This window comes from Taudactylus pleione, unplaced genomic scaffold, assembly GCF_031769625.1.
Source record: "Taudactylus pleione unplaced genomic scaffold, aTauple2 ptg000678l, whole genome shotgun sequence".
Taxonomy (NCBI): Eukaryota; Metazoa; Chordata; class Amphibia; order Anura; family Myobatrachidae; genus Taudactylus; species Taudactylus pleione.
The window spans coordinates 671,393-684,876 of record NW_028285080.1 but is presented as its reverse complement, the minus strand read 5'-3'; the positions used below and the strand labels follow the sequence as shown (position 1 = coordinate 684,876).

Here is a 13,484-nt window from a genome sequence, read left to right as displayed (position 1 = left end):
GGCCATTATATTGCCCACATCCAACTAGCAGCATGACAGTTGGACAGATTTAAACTGTATACATTACTATCTAGTTATTTAGGGTAATCTACAAAACAAACATTATTCTCAAATTACTGTTTATTCTGTGAACAGTTATATAGAATTACAAAAGTTCATATCTATAGTTACTTTATTTGTGTGTGTGCTTTTGCAGTTTCCAGTTTTATTAAAAAGTATGCAGTTTCAATGTACTGTGTAATAACAGTATATAACAGAAAGAATTTAAGATAAATAATAAATCATAGAACAATATTGTTAAACAAAATTGCATCAACATATTTTTAATAAAAAAAACAGACACTTTTTTAATAGTAAACTGCTGAACATATTTGTGTCATTCTTTCTACAATGGAAATCAAATATTGTACGGGGAATTCTTCACAAAGCTGTTGCAGATGTTCCCACAAATGTGTTGCACCTGTAGGTTGCATTGCTTTCACCCTTCTGTCTAGTCCATCACAAACTAGGACAATGAAGTTTAAGTCTGGCTATTCCATGATTTGAAGCCAACCATCTTGCAGATATACTTTAGGACAGCATCTTGCTATAGGATGAACACTTGACCAAATACAGTAGGCATAGACCAGGGGGTATAGCATGGTGCTGCAAAATTCTGTAGTGTCCCTTTTGGTTCAGGGTTCCAGTCACTCTGTGTACATTATACTCTCAGGCAGTGTTGCCAGAAATTGACACTTTTAATAAGGAACAAATGTGAATTCAATTATTTATTAATAAGGGATTACTGTGCAGCATTCACAGTATGCAGTTTCCCTCCTAGAATAGAGAGGGTATCCCTAAAACTCATAATAAAGGCTCCGAAGGATATTGAGGTTCCAAATTAAGGGTGAGTATAGGCCAATAAATTAATATCTAGTAGGTCCATCCTTTACAACAAAGAGCACAAAGTTTTTCTCCCACTGTAGTCCATATAACAATTGAGGACTAAAACAGGTAGGATTCCAGGAGACAATGTTGCAAACTGCAATTACGTGCCGGTATCAGTGCAATATTACCCATGGCACAATTTTCTATACCAACTGATGAGCATGCCACCTGTTGGATGATTGTTTTGCTTATATTACACAGTGTACACTATATATATATATATATGTGTGTATTTTCTTTCTTAGTACCCTCAGAACATTCTATGAATTACCGGTTGGAGTAACGCTGGAACTACCAGGTTCCTGATGGGTTCCATAACATCTAGCAAAGCACATAAAGAAATGATGAGATCAAGAAAACAGTTACTTACAGTGTGAGACAATGCAGGACAAGTATATGGTTTATAAACATTGCTGCACTAGTGGTCATAACCTCAAATAAGCAGCAGGGTGGCAGAAATCAATAGTTACGTACAGATGTAGAGAGTATGCAGTAGATGATAGAATAAGTAAGGGAAGTAAAAGCACATTGGGAAGAGGGCCCTGCTCATGAGAGCTTACATTCTAAATGGGAGGGGTACACAGATAGATGGGGTAGACAGTGAGCATGGGACAGAGGGTTAGGTTGAGAGATGGATGGCTTAGGATTGGGTGAGGGTTTTGTAAGTGAGTGTAAGAAGCTTGAATTGGGTTCTGAAGGGGAAGGGAAGCCAGTGTAGGGTTTGTAGGAGAGGGGAAGCAGATGTAGTGAGTTTGAGAAAAGGCTGGGCGGCAGCAATGAGGAAAGATTGGGGTGGAAAGAGGTGGAAGTCAGGAAGGCCAGATAGGAGGAGGATATAGTAGTCAAATCTGCAGATGACTAGTGAATGGATGAGGGTGTTAGTATCATTCGGTGTGAGAAAGGATCTGATCCTAGAAATATATTTGAGGTGGAAATGGCGGAACTGTGAGAGGTACTGAATGTGTGGTTTAATGGAGAGGGAGGAGTTAAGGATGACTCCAAGATAGCGCACTTGGGGGCTAGAAGAGATGGTTGTGCCCACAATAAGTAATGAAATAGTGGGAATTTAGGTAATGCCAGAGGGTGGGAAGATGATCAGCTTAGGCTTAGACATGTTAAGTTTAAGAAAGTACTGGGACATCCAGGAAAAGATAGCAGAGAAACAGTTAGAGATAAGAGTGAGGAAAGAGGGGAGAGGTCAGAGGAAGAGTGGTAGATCTGAGTTTAATCAGCATAGAGATGATATTGGAGGTCAAAAGAGTGGAGAGAATGGAAGCCAGACTAAAATGGGTCAAGCAGGGAGTGGGAGGAAAGACAGGCAGTAAGGTGGTTGTAAGCAATACACTCAGAGAGTTCCTCAGTTTATAGCTGTATATTCCTATCCTTTGGTAAAATTTTTCAGATGGCGATAATCTTTTCTTCTATCTAAGTAAATTTCAAGATCTAAAACTTTTGACTTGTAGTGCATATGTCTATATTTATACAGATATGTCCTTATTCACCAATCTTTTTTGTGCCATATGACCGGAGGCATAACTAGCGTTTTTGGCACCTAGGGAAAAATGAAAAACGGGGCCCCACCAAAGGAAAAAAAAATCTATAAAAGCATGATAGAATTCTTTACCCAGATCCACATAAAATACATTGAAAAATCAAGATTAATGTTACAGTATAAAAGCCAGATCCATGTTACATTATATGTACTGTAATATAATGCCCCATACACATTATGCCACACAGTACCTAAAATTCACATGCCACACAAAAATGTCTCCTATTCACATCTCACTGCACAAAAAATGCCCCTTATTCACATTATTTTCCACAGTAGCAGTGCCCCTTATTCACAATATGCCCCAAAGTAGCAGTGTACCTTATTCACATTATGCCCCACATCAACAGTGCCCCTTATTCACATATTGCCCCACAGTAGCAGTACACAAGGGCTGGCTGGCAACTTTTAGCCTGGGGGCAAATGCACGCAAGTGGCCCTGGCTTTACTACTTGTGCACAACAATGGAAAAATGGGTTTGAATGTAGTATACCAAGTACAAGAGATGCATAGTCATAGGAATGGTGGAATATGGGAGGAATAGGGGAAGATAAGAGGAATAGGGGGAGACCAGAGGAATAGGAACAAGAATAGAGGGAGATGACAGAAGTAGCTGAAGAATAGTGTATAATAGGGGAAGATGGGGGAATAAACAATCAATCTGCATATAAATAAATGGTGTGTATGTTACAGTAAGTATTAACTTATTTGTCACTTTGGTTGGGTTGTGCGTTGAGCTGCTCAGGTTTGTTGCTGGATTCAACTGTTTGTACTCAAAAGTTTCAAGGTGGTCTTGTCTCAGGGCTCCTCGTGCAGCATTTTACTGCTTGCCAGGATGACAGGGAGCCACAAGTATGGAAGCCCGGGACTTCCAAAAAGTATATACTGCATGTGTTTTGCAGCTTCACATTTTCTAGAGTAGGAGAGGATCAGGATAAACAAGATGTGTGAGAAGCATCTTAAAGCCACTTTTAGAGTTCCTGGAAATGGTAATTGTGTTAAACAAAGGTAAACAATTCTCAAAAGCGACATGGGGGTGGAACCAGTGAATCCTCCCCCTGCTAACCCTAACAGCTCTCCCTGCTACACTTTCAACTGGGCTGTCTGTCAGAGTGGGGCCGCAGAGCCTGGTCACCCCGGTTGCAGGCATGTGAGGTAAGGAGGAGGTGTCTGGACCATAACAGCTAAGGTAGGAGGAAGGGGACCATTATGCTACTGCCCACCTGGCCCAATAAAGACTTACTGCAAAAAGCAGCCCACTGCGGGCTGATGTGACCCAGGCAAATAAGCAGTGCCCCAAGTGCCTTAATGATTCCACCCTGGCCCAGCCCACCATGGGGCAGGCAGGATGGGAGGAGGTGGTTGCTGCCTGGGCTGAGGAGAACTGTAGTGTGACTAGTGTCTGCTGAGATGGGCTGCTGGCTGTGTGTGTGTTACTTCAGAACCTGGATGTACCCCATGTTGAGAGTATTCACATGTATATATGTAACATGGTGCTGTCAATGTTTGAAAATGTGGCTTAAGCTCCTGTTATAGCCAATGTTTTATCTATATTAATAGTACATTTATTGCACTTATGTACAGTATTTATTAACAACCCCTCCAGCATCCCAGCTTGTTCAAGTCAGCAGTTGGGGGGAGGGGTTGTCTAGAGAGTGGTACTGTCACCTGGGAGCTGAAAGGAGGTTATAAAAGGATCCTGCACCAGACCATAGGGAAGTCTTGAGGGAGTTTGGAAAAAGGGGTGATCTGAACTGAGACATTAAGCTTACCATGCTGTCAGTGCTATGTGTTCAGCGGCAGGCATAGGACTGTTACCCTGAGATCCACTGACCTCCCAAGGCTGAGTGACAGTGGAAGGGGATGGCGGAGCTGTAGGCAGGCCCAGGCAGATCCGTGAACTGGACAGCAGCCTTCTCTTCTGCCCCACAGTAAACGAGGTAGTCCAGAAGCAGGCTGTGGTAGGCTGTCATGCATCATGCAGCTGCCAGATTGCACTGTCTTGGATGGTGGCTCCCCCCTCTGCTGGGCTTGCCACAATGCCCAGGGCATTTGCCCCACTCGCCCGCCCTCGAAATGCCACTACATATGGTACAAGACACATGTGGTGACATAGACACTACGCCATGGATAGTGATTCCCAGCTTTCATAATTATTTCTGAATTTAGCATTTTATTCAAATCATAGTTGTACCCAAAGTCACTTATCCTGGGCACTTAGGTTTAGAATTTTGGTTTCAATTAAATTGGTTTAAAGTCACATAATAAACATAATGCTGTGTGGTGCGATGTATAATGCGTCTCACTCGTATCAGTCCTCAGTCTTTTGCCTTTTAGCATTAAAATTGCACACATTTAAAGCATTATAAAGGCAGTCCCAATCTCCCCTCATCAATTATTTAAATACATAAATAAGGTTCAAATCAATGCAGGTACAGTAAGAATCCACAAACAATGCTCAAGATGAACATGATTAGTTATAATTAGAGATCCTTCCACAGCTAAGTGGGAGTTTCTCTTTCCACTAACATGCAGCAGCACATTTGTATAAACACAGCTGTAACAATAGGTGTTTCCTTGGAAAATTACATAATAATTAAATTCAATTAATTAATGTATTACCTCATTTCGATACAGTCCACGGTGACAATTAACACAAGTCTTTAAATATTAGGTAGTTTGAATTATAAATTTTTAAATAATACATGCAACTAAGGCTAACTGCATATTCCAATTATTGGTAGTATATCCATTGTGCCTTAAAAAAACTTGTCATCTTATTAAAGCCTATGTACATCATTATTGCTATAGGTGTTTATGAAAGGATGAGAAGACTGCAATATTGAATAACACATTGTATTTAACAGGAGACTCAATACAATTATATAAATATCATGTAAACTGTGTATTTCTGTAATATGATGGCCTTTTAAAAGGTATTTGAAATATAATATATTGAAAAAAACCATGAGAAATGATATATCTTGTTCTAAGATGCATAAAGATACTCTTTTCAAATGGATAAACAAATCAAATGGTTTGAAAAAAATAATTATAATAGACTAAATGGTTCCATACATATGTGACTGATTACTGCAGGTCCACGATCCCCTGATGTTTGGGTCAAGGTATCGGGGAAATCCAACATTTTGAATTTCACAGATTTTCCAATCCCAACCAAAAAGTGATCGGGATTTGTCAGTCTGGGGAATTTTAACATGCAGAATTTCCCCAAATTGCTGATCACCGATACCCGTCCATCGGCGGTTTTGATCAAATCGGCATCGGGAGATTGTGGCACCGATGTATGTCCCTCATAATATTACTATAATTATTATTATGATTATTATTATTATTATTATTGTTATTATTATTATTATTGTTAAAGAATATTTACCTTTGTCTTGTCTCTCATTGAACCCTTTCCCAAGATAGACATTTTTGCGCCAGTTTCTTCTTGCAATCTTTTTAAAGAGTTTCCTCTTGGTCCAAGTAACTTCCCAACAAAATTAAACTAAAAATAAACATACATTATCTTTAAAAGTTAGATATGATCACATCTACATCTACATTCTGTAAAATATATAATGTGATTTCAACAGTGTTCGCATACAGATAAATAAACTTGCATGCAATCACATTTAAAATATCTCAATAAATTGACTGGTAAATTGGCTGATTCAGAAATGTAGGTCAATTAGTTCAGCAAAAAATGGAAAAATGGTTTCACCAGTAATTACTGTAGAATCCGAATTTCAGTGGAATGTAAATTAATTAATTAAACTGTATCTGTATATAGTTATCACTGCATAGCATAAATATGAAATATTGTGTGCATAATGCAATGTTTAAATCTAAAATCGTCCCCTCATTTTGACATAAAAAAATATGCTTTCAATTCGCTAAGCATACCGGAGCCAATCTGTTGAAAAAACTGTGCAAACAATAAACTTGGTGGTCCAGAATTTCTTAAAATATGACAGGAGCATGCAGGGGCTTCTGTGGCACAGGGTCAGGCCTTGTTAGTACTTGGATGGGAGACCGCCTGGGAATACCAGGTGCTGTTTCAATTTATAGCTTTATTATTAGATGTATTTTCAGCATTTACCCTTGTTTGCTAAAACCATAATAGGTTTTGAAACTAGCTTGAGACATTTATAACATTGACAATTAGTAGGGTGAGACATGTGTTTAGGAAAGCATTGGTCAAACATTGCACATATACATTCCGTATTCATAAGAGCTATTTATGATACACAGACCTGCAATACTTCTTTACATGCACTAGTTTTGTCTTGCACTCACACTTAGTTCATTTACCAGCCCCACCCACTGAGCATGCAACGTCATGACATCACACAAAGGGTGGCATTACCAGCAGCTCCGGTAAAGTGCAGCGCTGACCGGACATCATGAGGACTCCTAATTGTCTGCATATAGTGTGCAGGGTTTCTGTCTGGAGTATTTACAGGATGCCGTGCGGGTGCTGCAGCAGCAATCCTGGCTGCAAGGTGCTGTTCCAGGCACCCTGCTAGCCAGGAGCAATGGTCGTTGGGTGGCAAAGATGTGCCCGTAAAGTCTCTTGTGGTTTGTGCGACAGCATCGGTCGCCAATAGCTAGTTACAACCATGTGCACATATATTATATGAAATACACCATCCAGATATACAGTATTTGGCATAACATTGAGGCATTACTATGAGGCATACAATGGTTATACTGTAAGTAAGTGATTTGATAAAGTTGGGAGGATTGTTGGGAATTATGATGATCTGGGTGTAGATTGGGTAGTACATGATAGGAAGGGAGAGTAGTGGGACAGAATAATGAAATGGGAAATTGATGACATAAAAATAGTGTAGACGCACCCCTACGTATAGAGTATACCTCTTGATAATTTCTGGAGTGCACACACTAATGAAATGGTTTTTATCGCATCTGACACATGCTGATCTTTATGACTAGTAACTGTAATTGCAATAGAGATGGAGATGCAGAGATGGAGATGCAGATGTCTGCCAGAGGAAACGGTATGACATACCGCCGGACATAAGCCTGGCAGGTGTAATACCGATGCCATAAGTCCAGCAAATGAAGATCACGAAGGTGTCTGGTAAGTATCCAAACTCTCCCCTCTCTCCCCCTAACCCTCCCTTAGGGGTGCATAACCCTAACCTCCCCCCTAGTGCCTAAACCCTAACCTCCATCCAGGGGTGCCTGACCCTAACCCCTTTTCCCCTAGCCTAATCTTAACCCTTCCGGGGGATGCCTAACCCTAAGTCCCCCCGGAAGTCCCTAAACCTAACCCTCCATGCAGCTAACAGGCCCCGATGGCCGGCTCACCTACACACCTGCAGTGTGCCGGTCATTGGGATTTCGGCATGGGGCTGATGATAGCCATCGGTATTTAGACACCTATCATTAGTCCCATGCCGGGATTTCACAGTCGGGAAACCGGCGGTCAGCATTTCGACCGCCGACTTCCTGACTACATATCCTGCCAATAGCTACATTTCTTGCAGGTACATAACGGCTGCTTCAAAAACACCCAGTGATGACACTAGTCTCTTATGATTGGACATTTGTGCTACATTTCTTACTTGTACCGGCATTATATCTGTTAGTAGGTGTTTGCTAAAGGAACTTATTTGCAAATGTAATTTTGCTTAAGAGGAGGTGGATCGTTTCTACTGTACTTGGATGGGTTTAAAGTTGACCTGTGCTTCTGACCTTTACAGTATAAAATGTTACCACTGCATCTTTTTTATTATTCATACCAATAATGCTGGTGTTTTCATCTTGAATTGCTGACACTTTGCTTATGAAAATATAGCTTTTAGGGAGTTGCTACGTGACTCAGACTTGTCTCAGACTTGCATGTCTATTCAGCAAACTTCCAGGTTGTATAATTTTCTGTACCATTTAGCTTTATTAACCCCATTATAGGTGTAGATCCTGTATTTGTGCCATACTTACCAGGTTGGCTTTCTCCTGACAGCAGGTGGGTGTAGCATGGTAATATGTGGGTGGCGCAGGGGGCATGGCCGCAAAATCGTGTCATCATAGCCCCACGCCTGCTGTACAGATATTACAGGCACTGTAAAATGGGGGCATGGCTATGATGATGTGATTCAGCATTATTTGCATCATCGCCCCCATCCTGGATTGCCACCTTTTGCTCATTAAGTGTGTGACCATGGAGGGTGGGGGCAGCAATGGGGGGTTGTGGGCAAGCGCCGGCCGGTTCTGGAAGACTTGCCTAGTCTTCTGTGTGGCCAGGAAAGCCATCCGATTTTCAGAAGGCTCCCAGCCATTTCAGGAGAGTAGGCAAGTATGATTTATGCTTCTTACAAATATCTATATTACAGTGTGATGGTTTCCCGACCGCTGAAATCCTTGCGCTAGTGTAAATAAATGATTTAGTTTTCCCACTCACAGCTGCTAATCCAATCAGCCAGTACCAGCTGGCTAGTTAGTTTTCAAAACCAAATAGACCCAAAAAGATTGTTGAATTGCACTTCAGAGTGAAGCTTAATAAAATTTACTACAATATAATAAGCACTTGACTTTGAATCAAGGTCTTGTTAAAGCTTCCTGAAGGAAGCAAAACCGGTTGCATCAGGGCAATCCAGACATACATTACCTGCTCTGTCAAATTGTGTGGACCTGTACTATTTGGAGGACTTTATTTTTACAAAGGTCCATCAGTGTGCATCCAGTATCAAGTGGTTATTACCGGCTGTATCCAGAGGCAAGTGATCCCCACGGGTAGGACCTGATGTGATGTGGTATCCCAGTGCTGGGATACCACACAACCGCAGTAGACACTGTGGTTTCCCAGACTCAGGAGGAGAGCCATATAGTGGAGATGCACTGCCGCCATCCTCCACAAGTTATACGGGGAGGCAGACACTAATATTGAGTGAACATATTTCCTCTGGATCCCATACGCTCAAGCTAAAGGAATCCCAATTTGTGTTTTTCAACTTGCTGGTGAGCATAGCACACTATATGTATGCAACTAAACTATACAGGAGACTGTGACTAATTGCATTTCATTAGTGAGGATTTATACTCAAGTTACCTGGTTTCATATTTTACATCATTTTATACAAGGACCGATTTAAGTCCAAGGGACACTATTTTATACATGTATGTTTTATTATGTGGTAGATTTGATATATCTCTTATGTGTCACAATTGCTACTTTTGATTATGTATTTTAAATTTGTTATATTTTACTAAGAGAAGCCTTGTCTAAATATCTTACAAATATCGCTCCTGGTGCAGGCACATCGGCTGTTCACTGTCTTTACCAGACAGAGCCTGTTGGATGGATGATCGATGCAGGGCCAATCATTCTCGAAACTTCCAAGTAGTCTGGCCTACATAATAGAGCCCACAAGCGCAAATGATAACATATACCACATGTGTTGTGGTACATGTTACCACGTGACGAATATCAAAGAAGATATCTTTGTGAGGATGTTTAAAGGTTTTGGCATCACATAAGAATTTACAAGTCACACAGTTGTAACACTTGCAGCAACCTGGCAGTTTAACATAAACATTAGGAATGGAAGGTGTATTCATTCCAGTGATGTCCGTATGTAATAGGATATCTCACAAATTCCTGTCGCGTTTAAAGGCTGCAATTGGTTTAATATCTCTGAATCCTGGTAAATCTTTATCAGATGATACAATTGGCCAAAATGCATTGGTTGTTCTACGAATAATGGGGCTAGCCACAGTAAAATCGCTGGTCCAGGGTAGAATTTTACCAACTTCTTTACTTCTATGCTGTAGCAGATCTTCTCTTTTCATATTCATAACTTGCTTTTTTTGATTCAATAACATGGTTTCATTGTATCATCTTAATGTAAATTTATTAATAAGATCATCCAGGGCAGTAGATACATTTTGGTGGTTGCTGGTGATGCGGACAACCCTCATCTTTTTTAAAGCCGGCGGATGATGGCTAGAAGCCATCAGGAACGTGTTTCTGTCTGTGTGTTTCCTTATGGTGGACGTCCGTCTCAATTCTACCTTCTAAGATTTTGTTATTAACATCCAACAAGTGGATCTTGTCTGCGCTGTAAGTGTATGTAAACTTAATGGAGGTATTCATACTATTAATCTCCCCCATCAACTTCTGTAGGCGATCCACACCCCCAGTCCACAGCATAAAAACATCATCTATGTAATGCCTGTACAGAAAAATATGATGTTTAATATCCTCATTACCCAAAAACATCCTCTTCTCATAATAAAACATGAAGATATTCATGTAAGACAGTGTGACTGCAAATCCCATAGCGCAGCCACATTGTTGTAGGTAAATTCTCCACATGTTGGCCAAGAGCCCAATTCACAGTAGAGGAGGTGGGTGCCGCAACATACCCTCACTCTGTGAACCCTGGCAACTGGCTCCACCTCTAAATTCCAATATACTAGACAGCACAATCACCTTTTACAGTATTACATCAAAAGCATGGCTACTTTGTGTAACTTTATAGTTGTGCACTCATGCTCTCAACACTAACTGGCAGCATTACTGAAATATAATAAGCAATATATACTGGAAAGTAAAGGCAAATAAAATAAACCTATGAATGTTCAGTGTAAAGATATTATTTTTGGAATATTTGCTACATTGTATCTGTTTTGCTACTGTAGTGAACTAAACATGTTGCTGCAAAAATGTATCTACTGCACTGATTCTCGAGTACCCCCAACAAGTCATTTTTCAGGATCTCTTTTTTTCATGCACATGTGAGTTATTTTTTTTCATAAATCCTAAAAATATGACCTGTTGCAGTACTTGAATATTGGACTGGAGAACCCATGTGCTATTATATATCCAGGTGCATTATGGGTTTTGAATAAAACAAATATGGCATAATTTCACATGTCATCATTCATTAAAGTAGGTGAAAAGATTATTTTTCATCTACTTTTGCAATGAGGCTATTCACTACATAAGTATTGCAGTCCCGTGGCTGTCTACAATCCCCATACACTAAATACATTCATTCATTAAACTCTAAAAACTTAAAGTTTCTGAAGTTTGACAGCAGGAATTTACATCATCTTCAGATCGCATTGGTACTCGGAGCCCCATTCCTTCCTATGGGAAGAAGGTCCTGCTTGTGAAGAGAGTTCCTCTTGGAACACTCTACCCTCTCTAGCCCTTGGACCCTCTGACAATGTGCATGCGTGAACTGAGTTTGGCATGTGCACTAACACTGCCAGGTCATACTAGTAATCAGTGGTGTTAGGATTTACAGGGACAGCTGCATTTTGGAGCAGCTCTTTCCACACCGGAGCATTATTGGATTGCTCTGGTACTTTAGCATCCACTGCTGCAACACACAGTGAGACAATTACATAACAGAGGGCAGATGGTAAAGTAGGTCTAGATGTACAATGAACCACATGATATTAAGGAGGAAGTTGGTGGCCTTTGAGGGAAAATAGGAATTTGCTGTGCCTGAAGGAAAGATTTGGGTGGAGTGAGGTAGCTCCTAGTAAATTATGCTATGCAGAGTAGTACATAAAAAAAGAGAGATTACATTTTTCAGAGTGAAGTTATTGTAATGAGATAAATGAGACGAGATGTCATCAGTTTTGCACCAGTTGAGAGTTCTTGGTCTTTGTGTCTCTTTCTACACTTTTAAGTCAAAGGGGTATATTTAGTAAGCAGTGTTAGGAGACAAAGTGAAAGGAGATAATGTACCAGCTAATCAGCTCCCAACTGCCATGTCACAGGCTGTGTTTGAAAAATGACAGTTGGGAGCTGATTGGCTGGTACCTTATCTCCTTTCACTTTGTCTCCTAACACTGCTTAGTAAATTGATCCCAAAGTGTTTTAAGCCTCCATGTTGCACTTCAGTATAGAACAGGGGTGGGCAATAAGTGGCCCTCCAGCTGCATTTCAAGGCATAGCACACACATCACAGGTAATATCAAGAGACCAGAGGTCTCCTCAAGTTTATCATTAATATATAGTATGTATGTACTAATGAGGCTAGACCTAGGAGTATTTATGTATAAAAATAGAAGCGCTTTTGAATAAAAGGGGTGGCACTAAAGAGTTAAGAGGTTGGACTAAGATGTGACGTTTACATGTTTCTAAATGTTCTGGAGATTTCCAACCTCTGTGCCTACCCAAGTGCAAATATAGGTTGCAGAAACATATATCGAGAGCACTTTAGATGGACCATCCACCCATTAGTGCAAAGCCAAGACTTGCAGCACATATTGGCTGCACTTAGTAAATGACCTCCACTGTTTTCAAAATAGGCAATTATAAAGTCTGAAAATGCAACATTACAAATGTTTCAGCATGAGATCTATTCTAGGAAAGAGGCAAATAATAGTAGGAAATCAATTAGCTCCATCATAACACCTTTGTTAGCATGCCCTGTGCATGCTGCATAAAAATGAATATAATATATAATGCCAGTGTACAAAATAAAGTAATTGTGTTTTCTTAACATATACAAAAGTAATGGGATTAAAGTTTCACACAGCTTTACTTTTAATGACATCAAATAAAAACAAACATAAAAGCAAGGTCTGCGTTTCATGGCTTGTGCATTAAAAACATCAGGGCAGAAACCAATGTAGGAGTCTAGAGAGGCTTTAAACAAAAGTAATATTGGTGAGATGTTAGTTGAACATATGAAGATGAGGAAGATTAAAGCGGAACTAAGCAGGAGAGATCTATGCACAGCATGCACGTAGTTAATAATTTATACACCCGCCAGGAGCAATGGCACAAACGAATAGATGTTCAAAAGCAGCTCTACTAAGAAAAGGAGCATGAAAGCATAATGGTCTGATGAGGAAAGAATTATGGCAATAATAGTGTTATTAGACTATAAGGTCAGAAACAAACAGTAGAATTATAGCTTCTGTTATTTGCCTTTGCAGGTAAGTTTGAGATCATTAACTTTCCAAAGACATCTGTATTCCAAAAAAGTTACTCTAACAATAATGTACA

At 40.1% G+C, this 13,484-nt stretch overlaps 1 protein-coding gene across 3 annotated transcripts in view; it reads right to left on the bottom strand.

The window, feature by feature from the left end:
- The window catches only part of KHDRBS2 (KH RNA binding domain containing, signal transduction associated 2), a 554,229-nt gene that overhangs the window by 321,649 nt on the left and 219,096 nt on the right, over window positions 1-13,484 (bottom strand). For all 3 annotated transcript variants that reach the window (XR_015872448.1, XR_015872449.1, XM_088455914.1), the window contains exon 3: window positions 5,877-5,993. Coding sequence is in view for 1 of the 3 variants with exons in the window: in XM_088455914.1 (XP_088312040.1) it covers window positions 5,877-5,993 (117 nt within the window). In the remaining 2 variants the exon portion in view is untranslated. The remainder of the gene's footprint in view (window positions 1-5,876; window positions 5,994-13,484) is intronic.